This window comes from Euprymna scolopes, chromosome 29 (genome assembly GCF_053919585.1).
Source record: "Euprymna scolopes isolate OS-2025 chromosome 29, ASM5391958v1, whole genome shotgun sequence".
NCBI classification, from domain to species: Eukaryota; Metazoa; Mollusca; class Cephalopoda; order Sepiida; family Sepiolidae; genus Euprymna; species Euprymna scolopes.
In genome coordinates, this window is record NC_136510.1 from 105,753 (window position 1) to 130,811 (window position 25,059).

The 25,059-nt window shown below is 39.2% G+C and overlaps 1 protein-coding gene across 6 annotated transcripts in view; it reads left to right on the plus strand.

Annotated features, from left to right (window-relative positions):
- Positions 1-25,059, plus strand: part of LOC145252420 (N(4)-(Beta-N-acetylglucosaminyl)-L-asparaginase-like) — an 83,829-nt gene that overhangs the window by 47,280 nt on the left and 11,490 nt on the right. For all 6 annotated transcript variants that reach the window (XM_080111812.1, XM_080111811.1, XM_080111814.1 and 3 more), the window contains exons 5-6: positions 14,726-14,838; positions 17,191-17,384. In XM_080111812.1, the coding sequence (XP_079967938.1) occupies positions 14,726-14,838; positions 17,191-17,384 (307 nt within the window). The remainder of the gene's footprint in view (positions 1-14,725; positions 14,839-17,190; positions 17,385-25,059) is intronic.

A 25,059-nucleotide genomic window follows, 5' to 3' on the forward strand; every position in this document is an offset into this window, starting at 1 on the left:
ATAAAGCACTACCATTGCTTATGAAGAAAAGCATCTTCAGGCATGTGTACATAGTGTGATGATGTATAGAAGTGAAATCTGGCCAGTGGGGGTTGAAGACATGGATTGCATGGAGATAAATTATATGAGAATGATACAATGTATGTGTAATATGAATCTTAAAGACAGAATTAATTCTGATGACTTCAGAGGAAGATTAAATCTGGACAGTAATTAAATGTAGACAGTAATTAAATGTAGACAGTATAGGAAGATATATGCAGAGTAGACTTTGAAAGAATGAATAAGATTTTTTTTTAATTACTTGATGTAAAAAAGATGTCACCAGTGCAATTCTTAGGTGAAGGAAAACATGGGAGGAAGTGATAAAAATGAACCTGAAGGAAAGAGGGATAAATAAAGATCTGGTCAGACATAAGTTATTTAAAGCTGTTCAATGCATGTAAAGATGTTAAACTAATGATGATGATGATGAAGAATCACTCAATTTCAAACTCTGGTTAAAGAACCAGGAGACATTATCATATAATATTTTTTGTGTGATGCATCACTGTTGTTGAAACACATTCTAATAGTTATCTGACTCTCAGATGATAAAGCAGGTGATATTATAGTGAATTATTCATCACATGTTGTGTCACTGTCTTTGAAATTTAATGTAAGTACAATGTACATTTCCTATGCACTTACATGTGTATTAATTTCTTGCCTTTACAACCTGTGTTCTTTTATTGTCATGGGAACATTATGTATTAGATGTGTCTTAACCATCTTTTAATATTCATTTATGACAAACTGTGAATAAATAAAATGTTATTGTATCCAAACTGTTTTCCTTTCCAAACACGATGTTTTCACTGATATAAGTGGTGAATAAATGATACCACCTGTGCAGAGAATAAATCTTCCACATATGTTGTCAGCTGAAATTGTAACATACTGGTGTTTATGTAAAGAAAAAGTGTAAGGAAAAATTCAAGATGGCGCCCGACTCTCTCTTTAACACGGTAAGATATCCTCAACACGACACAAGAAGCAACATCCACACGATTCCCCAGCCAACTCAATCGTCACTCTCCACGTCTTTCCCCTCACCCGCTTTTATCGTCGTTCTAGGCCGGCTAAATTTGCATATTCCGAGAATTCGTGTGACTTTGCGAGACATCATACTTTACAAAAGACGGCGGTCGCCATCTTGGTCTTTCTTTTCTATTTTTGGTCGGTAACGCTGAGCTGGTCTCGAGGTAAGTCTTTTTCCCCTCATCCGTCTCTCCCACACAACACGCAAACACGCGGGCGCTTATCTCCTGGATGCACGTTACACTCCCCCCTGATCTGATGATCACATAGAGAGCACTGGGGGGGTGGCCTTTTAGTGTGTGTGCTTCTGCGAAGAGGTACATTCACTGTTTCAGATTCGGGCTCTGGATCTGGTTCCGCCTCATCAGATGAAGTATCGCTATCAGTCTCTGGAAGAGGCTCACTGAATCCGTGCATCAGCAGCTCATCGCTAGACGCTTCACTGCTTTCTTCTGTAGTTGTATGACGCACCTCGGTAGCTGGGCGAAGATCTCGCACATGTCGTGGGGTTCCATCGACCAAAACAGACTGCTGGCTAATCACTCCAGATATGTGTCCTCGCTTAAACTTGTCGGTGCACCGATTTCCTGGAGGCCGCACCCACACTGGATCTCCCACTTCATATCTGTTATATGTTCCCTTGTCGGTTGGCTGCGTAGTGTTGATTCCCTTCACTCCGACTCGGTACGTGTAAATAGCATTCGCAGGTGCGGTTGAAGGGGACGTCCCGTCCTTTGGCGTAATGTTGTACCAATATGTTGCTTCCGCAATAGTACATCGCTTCCTGGCAGCAATTCTCTTGATGCTGCGATAGCTTCTTTCAGCAATGCCATTTCCTGACGGCACATGCGCACATCGCAACCGTAGTCGGACGCCCCACTCATCTAACAACTGCCGGACTTGCTGGCTACAAAACGCTGCATCATTGTAAGTCAGGAGCTCTTCCGGCGCACCTCGCTCAAAAAAAATGGATGATAGGTGGCGAACAACATTTGCTGAATCCTGTCTGGTCATCTGCCGCCACACCGCAAATCTCGTAGGCCCGCAATCAATGAGAGTTAGAAAGGGCTTGCCACTGTAATGGGTAATATCCATGGCCAGCCGCTGCCACACACTCTCAACTTCTAAGCGACCCTTCTGCCATCGCTCTGGTGCAGGATCAATAGACTGGCAAGCCTCACAATTTCTGACGATCTGTCTGACATCCATCTTGGTCACTGCTGGGTATGCACGCCTCACAAAATAAAGGGTCCTCTTGATACCCGGATGTCCGCTCTGTGCATGAATTTTTTGTATTTGACATGGGTCGATTGCAACTGCACAAGATCGAGCAGTAATCTCCATTCCCATCTTCGTGGCTTCATACCATTTGTGAGGTACACGGGTCAGTTGGTCAGCACGATTACAATGTGATGGCACCAGAGTGACGCTCAGTGATAGCCCATACTCAGATACCAGGTTTTTTAGCGTGTCTAGCCTTCTCCGTATCAACATTTCGCTTGCTGCCTTGGTACGGATTCGTGTCCGTCCTGAAAGTGTGTCAGACACCCAGTGGTAGACACAGAGAGAATCTGTGTACAAGGTCAACTTCTTAGACTGCCACTGCAGGGCCAGATTTACCCCCTTTACAACAGCGTCCAGCTCTGCCAGGTTGATATGCTGAGAATCTGTTACGGGCCGCAGCCAACACGCATCCTCGAACACGTTTCCTCCTTGCTCCAACGATACTCCCAACGCCAAAGAACTGGCATCAACCCACACACCTACGTTGTCTCCGTTAACACACCACCGCCCACAGGCAGGGTCCTTCTTGTTCACTCTCTCCAGTGTCTCTTTAATCATTAGAGTTAGTAGGACATCATCGGATATGTCATCCCAACCCGTGGTTGTTAAATTTGCTCTGCGTTTAATCACACCAACAGCTGCGCGGAGCCAGCCACAGACCGGTAAGTGACCAACGAGTTTTCCACACCAAGAAAAAACGGTCCGCCTTGTAACGAGGTTGGGGATGCTTGGAATTTCACTGCCACACCTCCATTGTAGGGTGCCATCTTCTTCATAAACATCCAATCCCAATACACGTGCTCCTTCCCTTAAACGTTCGGGATTCTTGCATTCCAGACCAAACTGAGCCAATTTTTCTTTGACACACGACGCAGACTGTACATCTTCATTGACGTATACGTCATCAATGTAAGCTGACGTTGAGTCCCTCATGGGCTTTTCTTGGGACAATACTGTGTTGACAATAGTCTTCATGATCTGTGGTGCCACATTTAGGCCAAAGCCAAGGCGTGTAAGGCAGTACCTCTGCCCCTGGAACCAAACTGTCTGGAACGGCCACAACGTCTCATCAACTCGCACCTGAAAATAGGCTTTTCGCAAATCAAATATTGAGACATTAGTGCCTTTCTGACGCCATTCCCTCAACTTACTGGCGCATACGTCAGCATCGGCAGTGTAGGCTTCAATATGCTTGTTAAGCTCCCTATAGTCCAGCACGGGCCGTACTTTCGACTTGTTATGCTGGACTACTGCCATCAAGGGTATTAGACCCTTCGGAGGCCCAAGCTTGTCCTCAGGGTAGGGGATTAACCAGCCATCTTGGATCCACGCCTTTAGTTCCCTTTCGTATTCTGCTCGGGCCTCACTGGGTATAGGGTACTCTGCAACCCCATTCTTGAGTTTAGTCAGTGCCATTCCCTCGGTCCACTTCCAAGATGCAATCTAGGCCCTCTTGCGCGAGTCGTAGTCCACTGTAAAATCCGGCCGATCGATATGGAGCGCTGCACACACTGGGGCCTCTAAGAATCGCACCTTTCCATCCCGATGAATTGCGACTCCCCCCAGCGCCTTGATGGCATCGTATCCGAGCAACAGGTCAAACCCCAGGAGATTTCCTTGGGTCACGAGCACATTGATCTTAGTGGCTGCACCGGTGTCCGTGTAGATCTTGACAGTTCCAGCTCCACAGCATGTCTGGGTCTCGCCTCCTATCGTGGTGACTTTGATCTTCCTCTTAGTCCAACTTGGACACAGCCTGGTGCTCACTATAGTATGCGAACAGCCTGAGTCGAGAAGTGCTGAGCAGGGTATCCTGTTTACGTAGACGGTCATTACTGGTTGCGCCTTGTTCAAATTTTGCTCGGGGAGCAGGGCGGCGCTGACGTCCTCTCCCCTGATACGTTTCCCGCACAGTTTTGGGCTAGATGCCCCAAACTGCCACACTTAAAACAGCGCACACGCCCCCTGTTGGTGCAATTCCTTGCAAAATGTCCGCGTCGGCCGCAGCGAAAACATTTCCCATTGCTTGCAGGGTTCTGATTCGGAATCTCCCGAGCGCCAATCTGGCCTGTCTGTGTCGCCATCACAACTGGTTCCCCCAGGTCCTCCTCATCTTTGATGATGGCTCGAGCACGTTCCATCAAGTGTTTCATGGTCGTTGTTGAAACGCTGGTTGAGGATCTCAGTAGCTGCTTCACCCGAGTGGGAAGGCCCGCCACAAACGCGTATGCGAGCGTCCGCTCCGACACCCCTCCACCGAACAGAACTGCGAGTTTCTTTAACTCAGCGAAGAAAACGTCCACGCTTTCCTCCGGTAGAAGTTTTCGGGAGCAAATTTTTCATAGGCCGTACAAGGATCCATGGCAAATGCCTTGTACAGCGCAGCTTTAATTGCGGTGACATCTCCCTTTTCGGCAGCACTGAGTTGCTGATATACACTCAAGGCACCCCCAGCCAATCTCAGAGGAATTACAGTGTGTACCCTTTTCACCTCACAAAGGTCGCACGTCAGCTCGACCCTTTCAACCCAGTCGATGATGGACGTGGACCCGTCAAACTCGGGTATGAGCTTTAAGTCAAATTTCGACTCGGTCATAGTCCTAGAGGCCAAATGGCCGGAATAGCTTGTAAAGAAAAAGTGTAAGGAAAAATTCAAGATGGCGCCCGACTCTCTCTTTAACACGGTAAGATATCCTCAACACGACACAAGAAGCAACAGCCACACGATTCCCCAGCCAACTCAATCGTCACTCCCCACGTCTTTCCCCTCACCCGCTTTTATCGTTGTTCTAGGCCGGCTAAATTTGCATATTCCGAGAATTCGTGTGACTTTGCGAGACATCATACTTTACAAAAGACGGCGGTCGCCATCTTGGTCTTTCTTTTCTATTTTTGGTCGGTAACGCTGAGCTGGTCTCGAGGTAAGTCTTTTTCCCCTCATCCGTCTCTCCCACGTACCCACACAACACGCAAACACGCGGGCGCTTATCTCCTGGATGCACGTTACAGTTTATATAAGTGTTCATATAAATAATCTGTTTACATAGCGGATCATGTTGTCTTGTGTGTATACATATATATGTGTATGTATATATACATGTCTATATATTACCAGGTCTAGTATGATCAAGTGTCTCATTTGTGTGTCCAAGTGTATACACAGATTCAGTTGAACATTTAAAAAAAGAGGACAAATACATTTTAGCTACCTTCTTGTAACTGAGATGAATAACATCTTTATTTACTTGGCATCAGACAAAAAGGAAACATACCTTTTTATAGCCACTGTTGTCTGGCGGTTAGTCTTTTCCTTGAAGTCCTGTTGTTGAGATACTTTGCCACTGAAAGAAAGGCCCTGACACCAAGTTATAATTCACACATAACTTTATTCATACTTTCCTTGGAGTTTGCTGCATTTCTCTTAATTTCTATGTTTTCTCTAGTTGTGCCCACTGGATGCTTCCGTGAACTGCTGAGACCAAAATCTCTTCTCAACCCACAACTCCAGTGGCTCAACTCAATCTCTGTCTGCTAGCTGACTGACTGGAAAACTCTCTCTCTCTCTCTCTCTCTCTCTCTCTCTCTCTCTCTCTCTCTCTCTCTGAGTGAATGGCCTATGTTTCTTGTATATATGGCAACTCATTTCTTTATTAGTTATCTTCCAACCATTTCAAACTTGTTATTATTAATACCTTAATTTTTTGTGTATATGCAAACATTCCAACTGGCCTTAACTAAATTCCAAATCTTTTATAAATAATTTTATTATATTTATATCCTATAAATATTATTGTTTTAAATATCTATCCCATTTCAAGAACATTTCTCTGTTATTGATAACATTCATTTAAATAACATACCACAGCGCCATCTTCATTTTTTTATTACATTTTCACCCCAAACAAGGAACATTGCCACTTTGGTGTCAGGGGCTACTATCAGGAGCAACAGCTACTGGGGTACTATGTAGGGAGTTGGGCAGTAAGATGTTGGTTCACGTTACACTTAAACTTCTGCATGTCAGTACAGTTGGGGGAGCAGGGAGTCGGAATTACAAAGTCTAGCGGTTCTGGGGAAGAAACTACTGGAGTAGAAAGCTCTCTCTTACATCTAGTGATCTCTACTGTGAAAGGGTGGGATTTTACTGCTTGTCGGGTTTGTTGGGGGTATTTACGTCATGGGGGCACAAGTGCTTGCAGTTTGTCAGAGCATTCACCATTAAAATACTAGAACAAGCAGAGGAACACAACATTTCGTTGGTGGGACAGAGGCTGCAGCTTAGATGCCAGTTCAGGACCTGTCAGGTTGGCGATTCTCTTTTGAACCTAGAAGGGAGAGATTAGTAGCAGATACACCAGCCCAAATATGACAACAATACTCCATACATGAGCGAATGGTAGCTTTATAGAGATACAGGATACTTTCGGGCGTTAGTAGCTTTCTAGCACGGTAAAGAGAGCCTACCTTTTTCACAGCAGTCTTGGTAATGCTCTCAATGTAATTGTTCCAACTCGTGTTTCCTGTGAATGTTAGGCCGAGGAGTTTAAAAGAAGTACTTTCAGATAATGAGTCTTTGGTCATTGCTATTGGTGGTATAGAAGGTTTTGTCAGAATTTTGGGGTTGTCACCAAAATCCGCTTTTTAAGGTAACAAAATAAAAGAAAAAAAAAAAGAAAAAATTAAACAAGCAAAGGGAAATGAGCAAAAGAAATACAGACCTGAAATGAATTTAAAATGATCCGATTTTATTTAAAGAAAATAGTTACAGTTGCTTATATTTTCCTAAGTTCAGGTTTTAAAATCCTGTAAATAACATGAAATAAAAAATAACAATACAAATACAAAAAACAAATCTTACTTGACAGAAAGGCTGAAATAAATGCACATAAAAAATAGAAAATATTCTTTTTTCAGTCTTTCAACAAAAACTTTCTTTTCTCTTTTTTTTTTTCTGAAAAGAAAAACAGCAGGTTGCTAGGTTCCTTTAAAGTTCTTTTCTTTTTCTCTCCTCTTCTCTGTCTCTTTTTTTTTTTAAACAAACAAACCTTTAAAAGGTTTAAAAGTATAGTTCTCTGAAAAAGAGGGTTTCTTATTCTTTCTTCCCCTCTCTCTGAAAGGGTTGGTATCTCTTTCTTTTCTTCCGAAATAATTCTCCTTTTCTCTGAAAAGTGTGGTCTTGCTATTTCTTCATCCGTTTGAAAGAGGGACAAAGAAATAAATCACTGTTTACGAGTCTCCCGTCCACAGCTTGTAATAATTAGTGACAGGCTCTGGCACTCTTACGTCTGTCTCCTTTCTCTAAAAGGGGTTAACGTCTTCAAGAAATGGTGTTTTTTGAAACACCAATTTCAACCTCTCAATAAAGGCCTTCCACCCTTAAAGACGGTTGAGAATTTTACGTCGCTCGCTGGACCCGACGGAATTCCAAAAAAAACGGACTTCACTGTCCGAAGTCTTTTTTGGAATTGATTTGAAAATGGCGGAAGAAAGATTTCTGGAATTTACTTCACAGCCCAACCAATCAGCGTTAAACAATGCTGACGGCTACCAAGAAAAAAGGAAAGGCATTAACAGAGAGAAAGAGAGAGTGAGAGAGAGAGAGACGTACACACACATTCGCCAGCTGAAAGGTCCTTCAGTTCAACGACTGCTAAATGCGGTCAAGATGAGGAGGAGGGAGGGGTTAAGTAAATTTTACAAGTTAGTTAAAATGCTGACACCTCCACCACTTCCGTTTGCACTGTGGTTGGCGACGTTTATAAAAAAATAAAATTTCGACAGTTTCTTGTAATTATTGAAGGAAACATTGAATGTGACCATCCATTTTTGTCCCCATTCCACTACTGATTAGAAGTCATCCTCTAGTGTTTCTGCCATTTCCTTAGATATGTGTTCATTTGTTTTCCTGTCGTGTCTGTTACAGAGTATGGTGTCATCAGCGTATATACCCATCTCAGAGGCAATTTTGTTGGGGGAGTTCATTTATGAATATTAGGAATAATAAAGGACCAAAGATAGATCCCTGAGACACTCCCGCATTTATATCATATTGTTTAGATGTATGACTGTCGAGGACAACCTGGATTTTTCTCTTATCTAAGAAGGATTTAATTATGTTAAGTATTCGTCAAGTGATACTGTATGATCTGATTTTCCTGAGAAAACCTTCATGCCATACCCTGTCAAAAGCCTTAGATATATCTAGAGCTACCACTCTTTGCTTTGTCCAGTGAATGGTATATACGTTCAGAGATTACAGTTAGGATATCTGCTGTGGAACGAGCTTGCCCAAATCCATATTGTTGGCCAGTCAGAAGTTTAGCATCTGTAAGGTGATGGACTAGAGCTTGGTTAATTATGGACTCAAATATTTTAATGAAAAGTGGGTGGAGGCTAATGGGGCGATAATTTACTGGGTCAGTTCTTTCGCCAGAATTCTTGAAAACTGGTACCACAGAAGCAGTTTTCCAGCAGTCCAGAAAGCCAAATTCCTTAAGGCATTTGTTTGGAGAGAACTGGAGCTACTTCAGTGGAGCATTTTTTTAATAGCACAGCCTGATAGTCAGGGACCCGAACCTTGGATTAACCACTAAGGAGGCTGTCCTATCAGCAGGCGCAAAGTACTGGGACTGCTGTATTGCCATTTGCTGAATGGATTCTGGACCATGCACTAGTCTCTGGTGGGGCCTCTCGATGCCATACTAGTGGGTAATTGTTATGGCTTTACCTTTTCATGTGCTACAAAAAAAAAAAATTTCCCCGTCTTTTTCTCTCTTACTTTCCCTCTCTGTATTGCTCTAACCAAGTATGCCGACCTGTTCCACAAATCCCAAAAACTCAACATGAAATATCTCCAGAAAAAAAACTCAAATAAACCTAGAGCCCCATCTTCCAACGTAGACCCCTAATACCAGGTCTCCTTCTCCAACATCAGGTGTCTATGTTCCAACCTTCCAGAGGTTGAAACCCAATTACAGGAGACCAAACCGAACATATTCTTTCTAAGTGAAATTCGAATAGGGCCGACCACTTCCTTAGATGAGTTCATAATTAACGGATACTCTAACTTAACAGCTAAATCTGACCCCAAGATTGCCATGGGCATGGAATATGTGCCTACATTAAAGATGGCTTCCCGTGTGGCAGGGATATCTCTAGAGAAGATCCTAATTTACCCTGTATGTGCTTCCGGGTTGCACTTGCTTACACCACTGCATTTATATTTGCCGTCTATCGGCCCCATAACAGCGGAGTTACTATCTTTAAGAGTATATCTGAGAAAATAGACCACATCTTGTCTGCACATCCTTCGGCTAACATCCACATCTGTGGTGACTTCAACGTCCATAACATGGGATGGCTGACCCATTCAAATAAGACAGACAGTAAGGGGAGGTTTTGTCATGATTTTGCCATTGCTTATGACCTCACTCAGATTGTTCGTGAACCCACCCGTGTGCCCGATACTACTGGTCAATAGGCAAGTCTCCTAAACCTTTTTCTCTCAACTTCCCCTGAGCTATGTTCATGTTCCCTTCATTCTCGTCTAGGATCCTCCGACCACTCTGTCATATCAGTTAAGATAAAAATGAAATATAATAAATCTCCAGACGTACCCCTCCACCGTACTGTATACCAATACTCTATGGCTGACTGGGTTAGCTTCCGTACATTCATATCTGATTTACCTCTGCATTCCATGTTTAAAAAGGATGTGTCCTCTATAGTGTCAGACCTGACCGAATGGTTAATTGTAAGCATAGACCAATTCATACCATCTAAAAAAATTCCAACAAAAACCTAACAGCCAGGCATGGTTCTCTCCAGAATGTGCTGCTGCTATCGCGCACAGAAATCACATTTCCATAACTACCAACGTAATAGATGCACTGAGACTAAAGCTGCTTTCAGCAACCATTGGAAAAGAGTAATAAAAAATGCAAGAGAGCTATATGCCCAGTCTGGTAAATCCAAAGTAGCTGATCAGTGGCTTGGTTCCCACCAGTTTTGGCAAATAACTGAACAGAAGTGTGTGTTATATCCCAACCATTATCAATGGACCAGAGGTCATCTCGTCAGCATCAGAACAAGACCAAACTATTTGCCAAGAACTTTGCAGCTAATTCTACCCTATGCGACGAAGGCCATCAACTCCCCATATTTCCTCCTATAACACAGAACACGCTAGGTAACATACAAATATCTGTGCATGAGGTCGCCAAGCTAATCAAAAACCTTGATTCCAGTAAAGCAACTGGCCATGGCGGCATCCCAATTATAGTGTTAAAAAAGCTTCAACCAGAACTTGCTCCCATACTTACGAAACTGTTTGAGTGTTTCCTAAAGGAGAAGTGCTTTCCGACTCCTTGGAAAACCTCATCAGTATGCCCTGTATTTAAGAATTCAGGTGATAAGTCATCTCCCTCTCAGTACAGACCAATAAGTCTCCTGTGTGTTATGAGTAAGTTGCTGGAATCCATATTAAATAGAGAAATAGTCAACCACCTCAGCAGACACAATCTTCTTAGTGACACACAATATGGTTTCCGTTCTGCAAGATCTACCGCAGATGTGCTAACGGTTATATCTCACAGGATTAGTGAATCTCTTGACAAAGGCTTCCTTTCTAGGGCATTTGCTCTTGACATATCAAAGGCCTTCGACAAGGTATGGCATAAAGGCCTACTTCACAAGATTTCCAGCTACGGTATAACTGGAAATGTTTTCTCAATTATTAAATCATTTCTCTCCGATAGGCTCATAAGAGTAGTGGTCGATGGACAAAAATCAGAGGCCTGCAGTATTAATGCTGGAGTCCCTCAAGGGTCAATCCTGTGCCCAACTCTCTTCCTGATCTACATCAATGACCTCCCTAAATACATACTTAAATCATTCGTTGACATCTATGCTGATGACACGACCATCTACGGCAACACATCAAAGGCTGTAAATGACAAAGTTCTCTCTGATTCTCTCTCCTCTGATCTCGAGCGCATGGTTCAGTGGGGGAAGACGTGGCTGGTTACTTTTAATGCATCTGAAACCAAACTCCTATCTTTACATCATCAATGCTCTGATCCTCATCTGGCATCAATTGAAATGAATGGCTCTCGTCTAGGAGAAGCCCCGTGTTTTGACAAGCTTCTGGGTTTTTCCTTTACTCCTGATCTGAAATGGAACACGTACATCAAGTCTGTTGCCAAAGTCGCTGGAAAGATGGTGGGATCCTTCTACCACTCCAGAAGATATCTCACTACTGATGCAATTCTCTATCTATATAAAAGCCAAGTACGTCCAAGGATGGAATACTGCTGCCATATCTGGGCAGGAGCTGCTAAAAACAGCCTATCCTGCCTTGACAGAGTACAAAATAGACTTTGTGGCTTAGTGGGGGATGCCCTTTTCTCTACCCTGCAACCTCTCTCCCACAGAAGAGGCGTTGCGAGCCTATCCTTGTTTTATCGTTATTTCCATGGCAGGTGCTCGTCTGAACTCCAATCTCTGGTCCTCCCTCGCCAATCTTTCATGAAAAACACCCGTCTAGCTGAATCCACTGTGAAAAATTTCCCCCACTCTTTATCTGTGCCTAAATCAAAACGTGGATTCCATGAACAAAGCTTCTTTCTTAGAACTGCACGCCTGTTGAACTCTGTTCCGTCTGCCTGCTTCCCACCTGACTACAACTTGGATGTCTTCAAGTCCAACGTAAACAAATTTCTAATGAACCGCCCCCTTAAGTAAACATTTCATCAAATCTCCACACTAACATACTGTACTTGCAATAACCCTTATCCCTGAGTGGCTTCCGGGCCTTGATAAGTGGTGACCACCGTGTAAAAAAAGCAAAAAGAAACGTCCATATGCTTTTGAAGTGTCAAGATTTTTTATGATAGCATGCACCTGAGATGGGGATGACTTTCAGATCGTCTAGCGTGGCGTCTGTCCGCAAAGGAAAATCAGGGAGGGGATGGTTAGTAGGGTTCAGTGTAGAGTTGGAGGCAAACCGACTTGCAAGCATGTTAGCCTTCTTGGTTGCTAAGCAAACAACCTCATGATTGTTGGATAGTGGGGGAATTATTGATTGCCCATTATTTACTACACTGTTATAGATTTTTCAGAAATCTAGGGTTCCTAATTTTAGTCAACAGAATTGATATAATAGTCGACAGAATTGAATTATATGTGGTTTTTAATTCAAATCAATTGCTTTTTTTATGATAACCGGAAGATCAATCATTTTTTTTTTTTTTGTCGCTTAGTTTAGTTTCGTATATGCAAACGTGTATAATATTTTATAATTTATTTATGTTATTTTCATAAGTATGTATACACAAATTAGAATAAATAAATTTACTAATTATTAAATAGAACATTTTGGTAGAAGATTCACAAATTAATGTAGATTGTTAGTACGAATAGTTGGGTTTAATGACTTTGTTTGATAAAATTCAAAATGACGTAAAGGAAACATATTAAAGGTATATGCAGCTTCTCTTCCCATTTTCGGATTTTAATCATGTCATATCACACTTCATTTCCTTTTGACAGATTGATTGTTGCTATTTCTTCCAATGAGTTAAGCGCATAATAGATTCACTGATTGATATAATAATTAAGTGATTGATTTTGCACTATGAAACAGATACTGTTAAGAATTGTATAAGTCAACTGAATTAAAGGAATAAATTATAAGATGATCAACATGATGAATTTTGGAATATAGTTTTTTGTCATTTATTGCTCTGTAATTATATTGAGCTTCTTAAATAAGGATTAGTATATATTATAAGAAAATATATTTCTATAAAAGTATATATATATATATATATATATATATATATATATATATATATATTATACAAGTGGAAAAATATCAACAATAGAAAAATATATACTGATGCATATGGAGTTAATTATCAGTTCAATAAGGAAGAGACATCAATGTGAGTATTGATGTATCTTCCTTATTGAATTAATAATTAAATCTATATGCACCAGTATATACTTTTGTATTGTCAATATTTGTCCACTTGTGTCTAAGCTCTACTTCGCATGTTGAACTATTTATTATCTCAATAAGTTTCCATTTAAAAAATGTTCAATATTTCTTTGATCCCCTCATATATCCCTCAGGGATCCATCCTGGGCCCAACTCTTTTCCTGATCTACATTAATGATCTTCCAAATCATATCCTTACATCATTTGTAGACATTTATGCTGACGACACTACCATTTATGGTACCACATCTAAGACAGTAAACGAGCAAGTTCTCTCCAATTCTCTCTCCTCTGATCTTGAGCACGTAGTACAATGGGGAAAGGAGTGGCTGGTTACTTTTAATGCATCTAAAACCAAGCTTCTCTCTTTACATCATCAACATTCTAATCCACATTTGTCATCAATTGAAATGAATGGCTCTCGTCTTCAGGAGGCCTCAAGTTTTGACAAGCTTCTGGGCTTGACCATTACTCCTGATCTTAAATGGAACACGTATATCAAATCTGTTGCCAAGGCCGCTGGAAAAATGGTGGGATCTTTCTATCGATCCAGTAGATATCTCACTGCTGATGCTATTCTCTATCTATATAAGAGCCAGGTACGTCCAAGGATGGAATACTGTTGCCACATCTGGGCAGGAGCTGCTAGAAAGGACTTGGCCTGCCTTGATAGAGTTCAAAATAGACTTCGTAGCCTCGTAGGAGATGTCCTTTTCTCCTCCTTGCAACCTCTATCTCACAGAAGAGATGTTGCGAGTTTGTCTCTGATGTATCGTTATTTTCATGGAAAGTGTTCAACTGAGCTTCAATCTATGGTCCCCCTCGCCAAACTTTCACAAGAAACACTCGTCTAGCTGTAAACACTATCAATAATTTCCCCCACTCTTTATCTGTCCCTAAACCTAAACGTAGATTCCATGAACAAAGCTTCTTTCTTAGAACTGCACGCCTGTGGAATTGTCTTCCGTTTTCCTGCTTTCCGGCTGACTACAATATGGTTTTGTTCAAGTCTAAAGTAAATAAGTTCTTGATGAGCCGTTCCATATAAGTTATTAAATTTACCAAATTTTCATTACTAATGATTACTATATTGACCAACTTCTACTGTACACTCTTTAACCCTTATCCTTGAGTGGCCTCTGGGCCTTGATAATGTGGTGATGCCTTTGTAAAAAAAAAAAAATAAATAAATATATATATATATATATATATATATATATATATATATATATATTATGTATGTATGTATATATTATGTATGTATGTATGTATGTATGTATGTATGTATGTATGTATGTATGTAAAGAGGTAGTGAGAGAGAGGGAGAAGGAAATAATGTTGAATGATCTTTTTTTTTTTCAGCAACAATGTTTGCTATAGAAATGGGTTTTCCCATCTATAATTTGGAAACAAACAAAACCATCCAAGAATTTAAGAACTGGTTACATAATAAATGCCAACCAAATTACAGGAAGGTTAGTTCGTTTATATTGCAATTTCAGTCTCCATATCTTTTTTAGGGGTCACAATTTCCAATATGTTGAGGACATTTATTTTAGCAAATAATGTAAAATTAAATTGATTTTATTTCTATATTTATATTATAATGAACGATTATTTAAAGTTGAATATAGTATCAACGATTATATGTTTATTTAATAATTGTATATATATTTAATAATTACATATTTTATATATTATATATTCATTTAATAATTACATATTTATTTTATATATTTATTTTATTATATATTTATTCAATAATTATATATTTGATATTTGTATATTTAATATATATTTAAAAATTATATATTTATTTAGTAAATTTATATTTATTTAATAATTACATATTTATTTGATAATTATATATATATTTTAAAATTACATATTTATTTAATAATTATATATTTATTTAGTAATTATACATATATATTTTTAATAATTACGTATTTATTTAATAGTTATATGTTTATTTAAAAATTATATATTATTTTACAATTATATGTTTATTTAATAATTATATATTATTCTACAATTATATGTTTATTTAATAATTATATATGTCTTGATATACCCAAGTTAGGTATGTGTTCCAATGTTGTTCAGTAAAATTTTTGGGACCAAGAATTGGCACCATAACCAGAATTAAATCGACCATAATCAAATTCTTTCCATCTCAAATGCTAAGCATTTATCTACAACATAAAAAAGTTATTTTTAGATGGAAGGTGCGTTACTCGTTGATTTCTTTGCATTGCCATGGGTGTGTGTATGTACTTTGGAGAATTTATTTTTATTTTACAAGATTACAAAAGAATAAAATAGCTGTCTGATGTATGAATGAACTGAAATGCATTATGATGGAATTTAATTTTGCAATATCAGTTTTAGAAACTGTCAAAATTTATAAATATAGATTAAATATAAATTAATGCTTTTTAAAATAGAATTACTGAAAATTGTTCTGTTTTTATGTAATGAAATAGCTGACTGGTGTATGAATGGACTAAAATACATTAGTGAAATTTAATTTTGTTTATAATTTATAATGTAGATTACAACCTACAATATGGAACTCTGTTTCATTGAATTACAAAATAATAAATAATAGTGAATTTTGCAAATCAGTTAGCCATAAATGTATTGTATGTGTGGACATGCTCAGTATAGTTAGAAGGTGATGTTCTATTTTGTACAGCGTGGAACGATAAAAGTGTCGCCTTAAAAAAAATAACACTACAGCTTTATTTTAAAACTTTTATTGAAAAAATCAATTCAGGTAATTGGTTATGTACTAGGGTTGACATCTATTCAATGTAGCCGCCTCCAACCTCAATCTCTGCTTCAATACGGGTCTGGAACTGAGAGTACTGGCAAGAGCTTGGCGAATAATCAGTGGATGGTGGTGATCAGGTTGGCTTTGGTGTTGTGGGAGATCATGTGAGTGATGTTCTCGACATATGATCGAACAAAGTAATCCAGCAGATTCAGGTTGGGGGAGAAGGGAGAGGAGAGTGAGAGAAGGCTACAAAGTCATAGCAGTCCTTCTGAAGCCAAGCCAAGGTTCTTTGGACTTTTGGATCAGCGCTGAGTTCTGCTGCCACACCCAAGCTCTGCCAGTGACCACCTGATTGCATCAGGGGATCACCACGCTCTTCAGCACATTCAGATACGCTTTGGTATTGACTTTCAAGCTGATTTCAAAGATGTGAGATGGCATGATGTGGCTCTCACTTGAAACCACACCAAAGACCATAACCGTGGCCAAATCTTTGTTTTCATCACCCTGGGAACATCCCTGTTATTTGTGACAATCCAGCAATGCATTTTGAAGGTGCTGGCAATGGTCCTGTTGTCATAACTTAAATCCGTATAAAGCATGAGTTGTACAGTGCTGCATCTCCAATCTCAGTTGTTAGACATTGTGTCACTTTCAGACATGATAGAAGGCTCCTATCACTCTTGGGATTTGTACACAACTGGCCAACTTGTAGATGGTATGCAACAAAAAAAGAAAACTGGTTTTCATCAAACGGAAATGGAATTATATCATCTTTTCTAGGGTGACAATTTTATCATTCCACCCTGTATTTTGATTTTAATCGTCATACGAGGACATAAAAATAGGACAAAACTGTTCTGTTCAAGGAATTAATTTTATCTGGAATGGGTATTCTTGTATTCTGTATATTACTCAATATAAAAAAAAAGTCTAGAACTCTATTTTCACTGTAATAAAAAATCACACCTACACCTACTACATATATACAATTGTTTGTACATTGTTTTAAGTTATTGATATAATTTATTCTTTTCATCTATTTTAGAATGTTGTCCCAGATCATACAAAAAGTTGCGGCTCATACAAACCAATATTACAACAGAAATTTGGATTGCCTTCATTTTCACATCAAACCATTTCAAAAGACAACCATGACACAATTGGAATGTTGGTTATTGATAAAAATGGTAACATTGCAGGTGGAACCACCACAAATGGAATGGACCACAAAGTGCCTGGGTTTGAAAGAGTTTATCCATTTTTAATGATTTTAGATGTGTTCTTGGTCAGTCTTTTGGTCAGTCAGTTGGCCAGTTTGCATTTCTATTGCTAAATGTGCAGATTTAATGGACACAACTTATATTTTAGATGCGTTCAAATATCACCATAAGAGGTGCTGTCCATCAGTCAGTCTGTCATAATGATGTTTCAAATAACATTTTGTTTGATTTGTCACATTTGAATCTGAAATAGCATATTGTTGACTCTATCACACTTGAAATTCCAATTTTAGATGCGCTCAAGCAGCTTTATAGAAGGCTCTGTCTGTCCATAACATTTTTTTTTGGTTTGTCACACTTAAGTTTGAAATAGCATTTTCTTTAGTCTGTCATATTTAAGTATAAAATATAATTTTCTATGCTTCTTTCTTAATCATGTTCACCTCAAACAAGGCATATTGCCACTTGAATATAAGAGACTACTATTTAGAGGAGATGAACAAGGTGTTGATTTACATTACATTTAAACTTCTGCTTATCAGTACAGTCAGGGAAGCATATAACTGGGAAGGAATTCCAAAGTCTAACAGTCCAGGGAAAGAAGCTATTAGAGTATAAAGCTTATCTCTACAGTGAAGGAGTGGGATTTGTTGCTAAACAGGTTTGTCAAGTGTACATATGTTGAAAGGGCACACGTGTGATTCGTCCACAGAGCACATTCCATTAAAATACTTGTAAAACAGGAACAGGGATGCAACATTGCACAATGGAATAGGAGTTGGAGTTTAGTTGATAGTGCAGGGTATATTAGATTGGAGACATTTTTTGGACCCTTTCTAAAAGGAAGAAACTAGTAGATGCACCAGCCCAGATGTGGCAATAATACTCCATACATTGGCGAATGGAGGCTTTGTAGAGGTACAGGATACATTCAGATCTGAGTAATTTTCTAGCACAGTAGAGGGAATTCATCTTCTTTGTAGCAAATTTTGTAATGTCCTCAATATATTTGTTTCAGTTTATGTTGTCTGTGAATTAGTGATGGGATGATTCCAAAATTTTTCCAGATTCCGATGCAATTACCAGTTCTTTTCTAAATTCCTGATTCCGCTACAATTACTGAAAACTTTTAAATCATTAATTAGAGATTTGATTTTTTTGTTTTGTTTTTGTTTTTTACAGTTTCAAATTACTGTAAAATTCTGTGTAATTTTTGCATATATTTTTGCAAGCATAAAATTACACTTATCGGGAAAGGAGTATATATATTACAGGATTATTTTTCAAATATTTTGTAGTTGATTGAAAATTGTAAGACAACTAAAGATTCATTTTTATTTTTAAACAAAGCCGAAATGTATTATTTTATCATTAGTGTACAAAATGCTGTTTGAATTGTTTCATGAATAATAGAAAATAGTCGACAATTGATATGCAAAATAAGATGATGGTATAGGAATAGGATAACTAGCAAAGCCTCCTCCCAGTTTAGAATAAGTTTTTAAATCATAATATTTCTATTTATAAAACTCTTCTTAACATGAAAAGGGTGGGTGGAGTGGTGGCTTTGTGGACTATTCTGTGCCTCTACTCAGAATATTCATATGTTTTATCCTAATTATAAAGATTTAATCGATTATTAGATTGATTTGTTTGACTGTAAAAAAAAACAAACAAAAAAAACAAGATACATATAATAATCTCTATATTAATTAAATAGCTGCAGAAATTCCCCTCTACTGGACAAAAGTATCGTAGGTTTGCAACAACAGATGCCATATACAAATTCAATACATCTAGCCTAATAGCCACTTTCTTATGTAGCTTTCAAACACCATTTTAGATACATTCAGTAATGATAATAAAATACGATAAGAGCAACACTATTACAATCGCAACATCTTTAGAGGAGTCCCTATTTTTCTCTCTAAATATTTAGTCCTACCACTACTACCAGTTGTCACTGGGACGAATTTGACACGTTTGACAGATTTTACAATTACATTGATCATAACTGGCTCATACATACATGGGCCTAACATAATCTTTCAAATTTCTGATTCATCTCCTATATAATGACTGCAAAAATTTCCGTCTGGATCAAAGTATTGTAGGTTTGCAACAACAGATGCCACATACAAATTAAATACATCTAGACTATTAGCCATTATCTTATATAACTTTCGAACCCCATTGTAGACACATTAAGTCATTATAATAAAATGCTACATTGCATCCTTTTTTTTTACATGGAGGTCACAACTTATCAAGGCCCGGAAGCAACTTGGGGATGAGGGTTATTGCGTGTACAGTAGTCAATGAGATAGTATCATAGTAATCATTAGTATTGGATATTTGATAGGGTGTCTTACTTAAGAGAGCGGTTTGTCAGGAATTTGTTTATGTTGGACTTGAAGACATCCAAGTTGTAGTCAGGTGGGAAATAGGCAAACGGAAGAGAGTTCCACAGTCGTTCACTTCTAAGAAAGAAGCTCTGCTCATGGAATCTACATTTGAATTTAGGCACAGATAAAGAGTGGGGAAAATTAATGACAGTAGTTTCAGCTAGACGGGTGTTTTTCGTGAAAGATTGGCGAGGGGGGACCAGAGATTGGAGCTCAGAGGAGCACTTGCCATGGAAATAACAATAAAACAAAGACAGGCTTGCAACATCTCTTCTGTGGGAGAGAGGCTGCAGGGAAGAGAAAAGGGCATCCCCCACTAAGCTACAAAGTCTATTTTGTACTCTGTTAAGGCAGGATAGGCTGTTTTTAGCAACTCCTGCCCATATGTGGCAGCAGTACTCCATCCTTGAACATACTTGGCTTTTCTACAGATAGAGAATTGCATCAGTAGTGAGATATCTTCTGGAGTGCAGAAGGATCCCACCATTTTCCTAGCATCCTTGGCAACAGACTTGATGTACGTGTTCCATTTCAGATAAGGAGTAAAGGTCAAACCCAGAAGCTTGTCAAAACATCAGGCCTCCCAAAGACGAGAGCCATCCATTTCAATTGATGCCAGATGGGGATCAGAGTGTTCATGATGTAAAGATAGAAGCTTGGTTTCAGATGCATTAAAAGTAACCAGCCACCTCTTCCCCCACTCTACCACATGCTCAAGATCAAAGGAGAGAGAATCAGAGAGAACTTTGTTCTTAAACTTTTTCTTCTAGGGAATGGGACATCCAACCAGATGTCTGACATTTACCCCTATTTTAGTGAGTCCAACCAAGAGATCTTTTCAGGATTCTAGCCGTCCCTTTCAGTGCAATCGTTTGTATTTCACTTGCACTTGGTTCACCGGGTATGCTTGCTATGTACTTTTTAAAGTTCTTTTTCATAAGCCCAGTTGCTCCTATGATGACTGGTATAATTGAAACGTCTTTTAATTTCCAATTTCGTTTCATATCATACATAAGTCCTTGATACTTTGTAATCTTTTCCCTCTCAACTCTGTTAAGCCCTGTATCATTGGGTACACTGACCTCTATTACGGTCGCTTTTTTGTTTGCTCTGTCCCAAATCACTATATCTGGTTTAACAGCTGCATTTTCAAGATATGTAGCAGTAGGGATTATTTAGTCATAGTGAATAGTGTAGTTGTCATTCCCAACTGTTCGTTCGGGTATATGTTCCCAGGAGTTTTTACTACACTGAATTTTGAGTTTCTTACATATCTTCCAGTGAAGGTATTTGCAAACTCCGTTATGGCGATCTGTATAATAACCGTCTCCAAGTAGGACTTTGCAACCAGAAATCAGGTGGGCCACACTCTCAACCTCAGTGCAACAGAACCTGCATTTATTATTGTTGCTTAGACCACACATCTTTTTGAAGGCGTTTGTCATGAGGCCCTGGTCTTGTGCAGCCAATATCAACCTCTCTTGGTCGTAATGGAGGGATCCTCTTTTGAGCCAGTCCAGGGAACCATCCCTATCAATATATTCTTGGGATAGTTCAGTCGGTAGGTATTTTGCCCGTTTATGGTTGGTCCATTCTTCTGTTTTAACACTATGGAACTGGCTAGTGTATTTTTTCCGACTTTTCTGGGCTATGTCAGTGGCAGGCTTGTTTGGGTTCTCAGTATCATTTGTAAGGCAATCTTTTCCAAAATGAGTGGCAAGTTGTGTTATAGATGTTGTGCTACTTGCTCGATTCTGATAATGGTCTTTAATTTTCATAAGCTTGGGGTTACAGGAACTTATTATGTACTGACCTATGCTGACGATTGTGGCTCTGTGTTGATGATTGACTTCCGAGAGCCCCATACCTCCTTCTCGCCTGGGTAGGTACAAACGAGGCATGCACTGATTTCGATAAATAACTCGGTACAAGGTTAGCATTTTCCTTGTCTTTGTGTCAAGCCAATTTATGTCTTTCTGAGGCCAGTCAATAATGCCAAAACTATATGTTAGTACTGGCATGGCAAGTTGGTTAATTGCCGTAATTTTGTTCTTGTTTGTGATTTCAGTTTTGCAGATTTTTCTTACCCGGTGTAAATATTCTTGGCTTAGTTTCTCTCTCATCTTTGAATGCTGGATGGACTCATTTTCATCAATGCCGAGGTATTTGTATGTTTCCTGTTCATCCAGTTCTCTGATTACACTATTTTCATCATGCTGTATATTTTCAGTAGATATCTTCTTGCCAGCTTTCAGAGTACACATAGCACACTTATCCAATCCGAGCTTCATTTTGATGTCATTAGAAAAAGTGTGGACAATTTTCAGTAGATTATCTAAATCCTTATCTGAGCTAGCATAAAGCTTAAGATCATCCATGAAAAATAAATGGTTTATTAACTTGGAGGATTCTCTTTGGCGGCTGTAGCTTAGATTATAAGCACCTTGGTAGTTCTTTAGAAGCTTACTTAGAGGATCAATTGACAGGCAAAATAGTAGAGGAGATAAACTGTCTCCTTGGAAGATACCTTTTTTTTTTCTTATATTTGGGATGGATATCCTTCCCCCGTTATGGTTTAAGGTAATGGATGTTTGCCACTCCTTCATTTGGGCAGCTAAAATTTCTCGTATGGTCGGGTGGATTTTATATAATTCAAGGCATTTTAGTATCCACGAATGGGGTACACTATTAAATGCTTTCTGATAATCTATCCATGCCATATTTAGATTTCTTTTTCTTTTCCTGCAATCTTCCAGAATGGTCTTATTAATGAGCAATTGATCTTTGGTGCCCAGGCAGTTTTTCCTACATCCTGTTTGTTCCTCCTCAAGATAATCACCGGATGAAAGATGGTCATATATGCTGTCAGCTATTAATCCAGTGAACAGCTTGTAAGTCGTGGTTAGGCAGCATATTGGGCGATATTTGCTAGGGTTTTTGGTTTCTGTGCTTTTAACTATTAAGCTTGTATCGCCTTTTAATAGCCATGATGGTGTCGCTTCATAAGCTTTCAACATTCTGGTGAAACATCTGCTATAATGATCATGCAATGCTGTTAGCTGTTTTAACCAGAAGTTAGATATGTTGTCGATGCCAGGTTTCTTGTGATTTGAAGCTCGTGCCAGCTTTGATCTTATCTTATCTGGCGTTATTTCTGGCTCTGGCATTTCTCTTTTATTTTTGTTTGCATTGATAATATCCCCGATCCACTGGGCCTCTTCGTTATGTACTTCCTCTTTTTCAAATAAGGGTCTCCAGTAATCGTCTAATTCCTGTTTACATGGGGGATCTTGGAATTTCCTCTCTTATTAGATTCCTGTAGAAAGTTCTGGGATTGTTTGCAAAAAGCTTATTCTGTGTCTTTGCATGAATCTTTGCCATGCGATGTTTAATTCTTTGGGCAATGGCTGGTATTTTGCCTTCCAGTTCCTTCACTATGCTTCTGATATTTTTACAATTTGTTTTAAATTTCGCACAGATTCTTTTGACGATGTTTCTGAGTCTACCTTCCACTGTGGGATTATTCATGAACTGCTTTAATTGGCTAAGTTCCTTTCTACAGGTGTTTATGTTTTTTATCAGCTTGGCTTTCCATTTTGGTGTTGCTTTGGTTACATTAGGTATTTTATTTCTATTTTGGTGTTTATTCAGAGGAAGTATTTTGTTGCTAATGTACAGCCCAGCTGCATATTGTCATTTACGGCCTTTGATGTGTTGTCATAGATGGTCGTGTCATCAGCATAGATGTCAATGAATGATCTGTGGGAAATCATTGATGTAGATCAGGAAGAGAGTTGGGCCCAGAATGGACCCCTGAGGGACTCCAGCATTAATACTGTGGGCCTCTGATTTCTGCCTATCAACCACTACTCTTATGAACCTCTTGGAGAGAAATGATTTAATAATTGAGAAAACATTTCCAGTAATACTGTAGCTGGAAATCTTGTGACGTAAGCCATTATGCCATACCTTATCGAAGGCCTTTGATATGTCAAGAGCAATTGCCCTGGAAAGGAAGCCTTTGTCAAGAGATTCACTAATCCTATGAGATATAACCGTTAGCACATCTGCTGTAGATCTTGCGGAGCGGAAACCATATTGCATGTCACTAAGAAGGTTGTTTCTGCTGAGGTGGTTGACTACTTCTTTATTTAATATGGATTCCAACAACTTACTCATGACATACAGGAGACTTATTGGTCTGTACTGAAAGGGAGATAACTTTTCACCTGAATTCTTAAATACAGGGCATCCTGATGAGGTTTTCCAGGGTGTTGGAAAGCACTTCTCTTTAAGGCAACGCTTAAACAGTTTTGTAAGTATGGGGGCAAGTTCTGGTTGGAGCTTTTTCAGCACTATAACTGGAATGCCATCAGGGCCAGTTGCTTTACTTGAATCAAGGTTCTTGATTAGCTTGACAACCTCACGCACAGATATTTGTATGTTGCATAGCATGTTGTCTGTTATAGGAGGAAATATGGGGAGTTGATGGCCTTCGTCGCTTAGGGTAGAATTAGCTGCAAAGTTCTTGGCAAATAGTTTGGCCTTGTTCTGATGCTGACGAGATGACCTCAGGTCCATTGATGGTAGTTGGAATAGAACGTACGCTTCTATTCAGGATCCCGTTTGCTATTTGCCAAAACTGGTGGGAACCAAGCCGCTACTCAGCTACTTTGGATTTAATGGACTGAGCATATAGCTCTCTTGCATTTTTTATTACTCTTTTCCAGTGGTTGCTGGCAGTTCTGAAAGCAGCTTTAGTCTCAGTACATCTATTATGTTGGTAGCTATGGAAAAAGTGATTTCTGTGCACGTTGGCAGCAGCATATTCTGGGGAGAACCATGGCTGGCTGTTGTGTTTTTGTTGGAATTTTTTAGATGGTATGAATCAGTCTATGCCTACAATTAACCGGTCAGGTCTGATCCTATAGAGGACACATCCTTTTTAAACATAGAATGCAGAGGTAGATCAGATATGAATGTACAAAAGCTATCCCAGTCAGCCATAGAGTATCGGTATACAGTACGGTGGAGAGGTACATCTTAAGACTTATTGTATTTCATTTTTATCTTAACTGATACAACTGTGTGATCGAAGGACCCCAGGGGATATAGAACAGAACATGAACATAGCTCAGGGGAAGTTGTGAGAAAATGGTCCAGAAGGCTTGCATACTGACCAGTAGTATCGGGCACATGAGTGGGTTCGTGAACAATCTGAGTGCATAGGCAATAGCAAAATCATGACAAAACCTCCCTTCATCATCGGTCTTATTTGAGTGGGTCAGC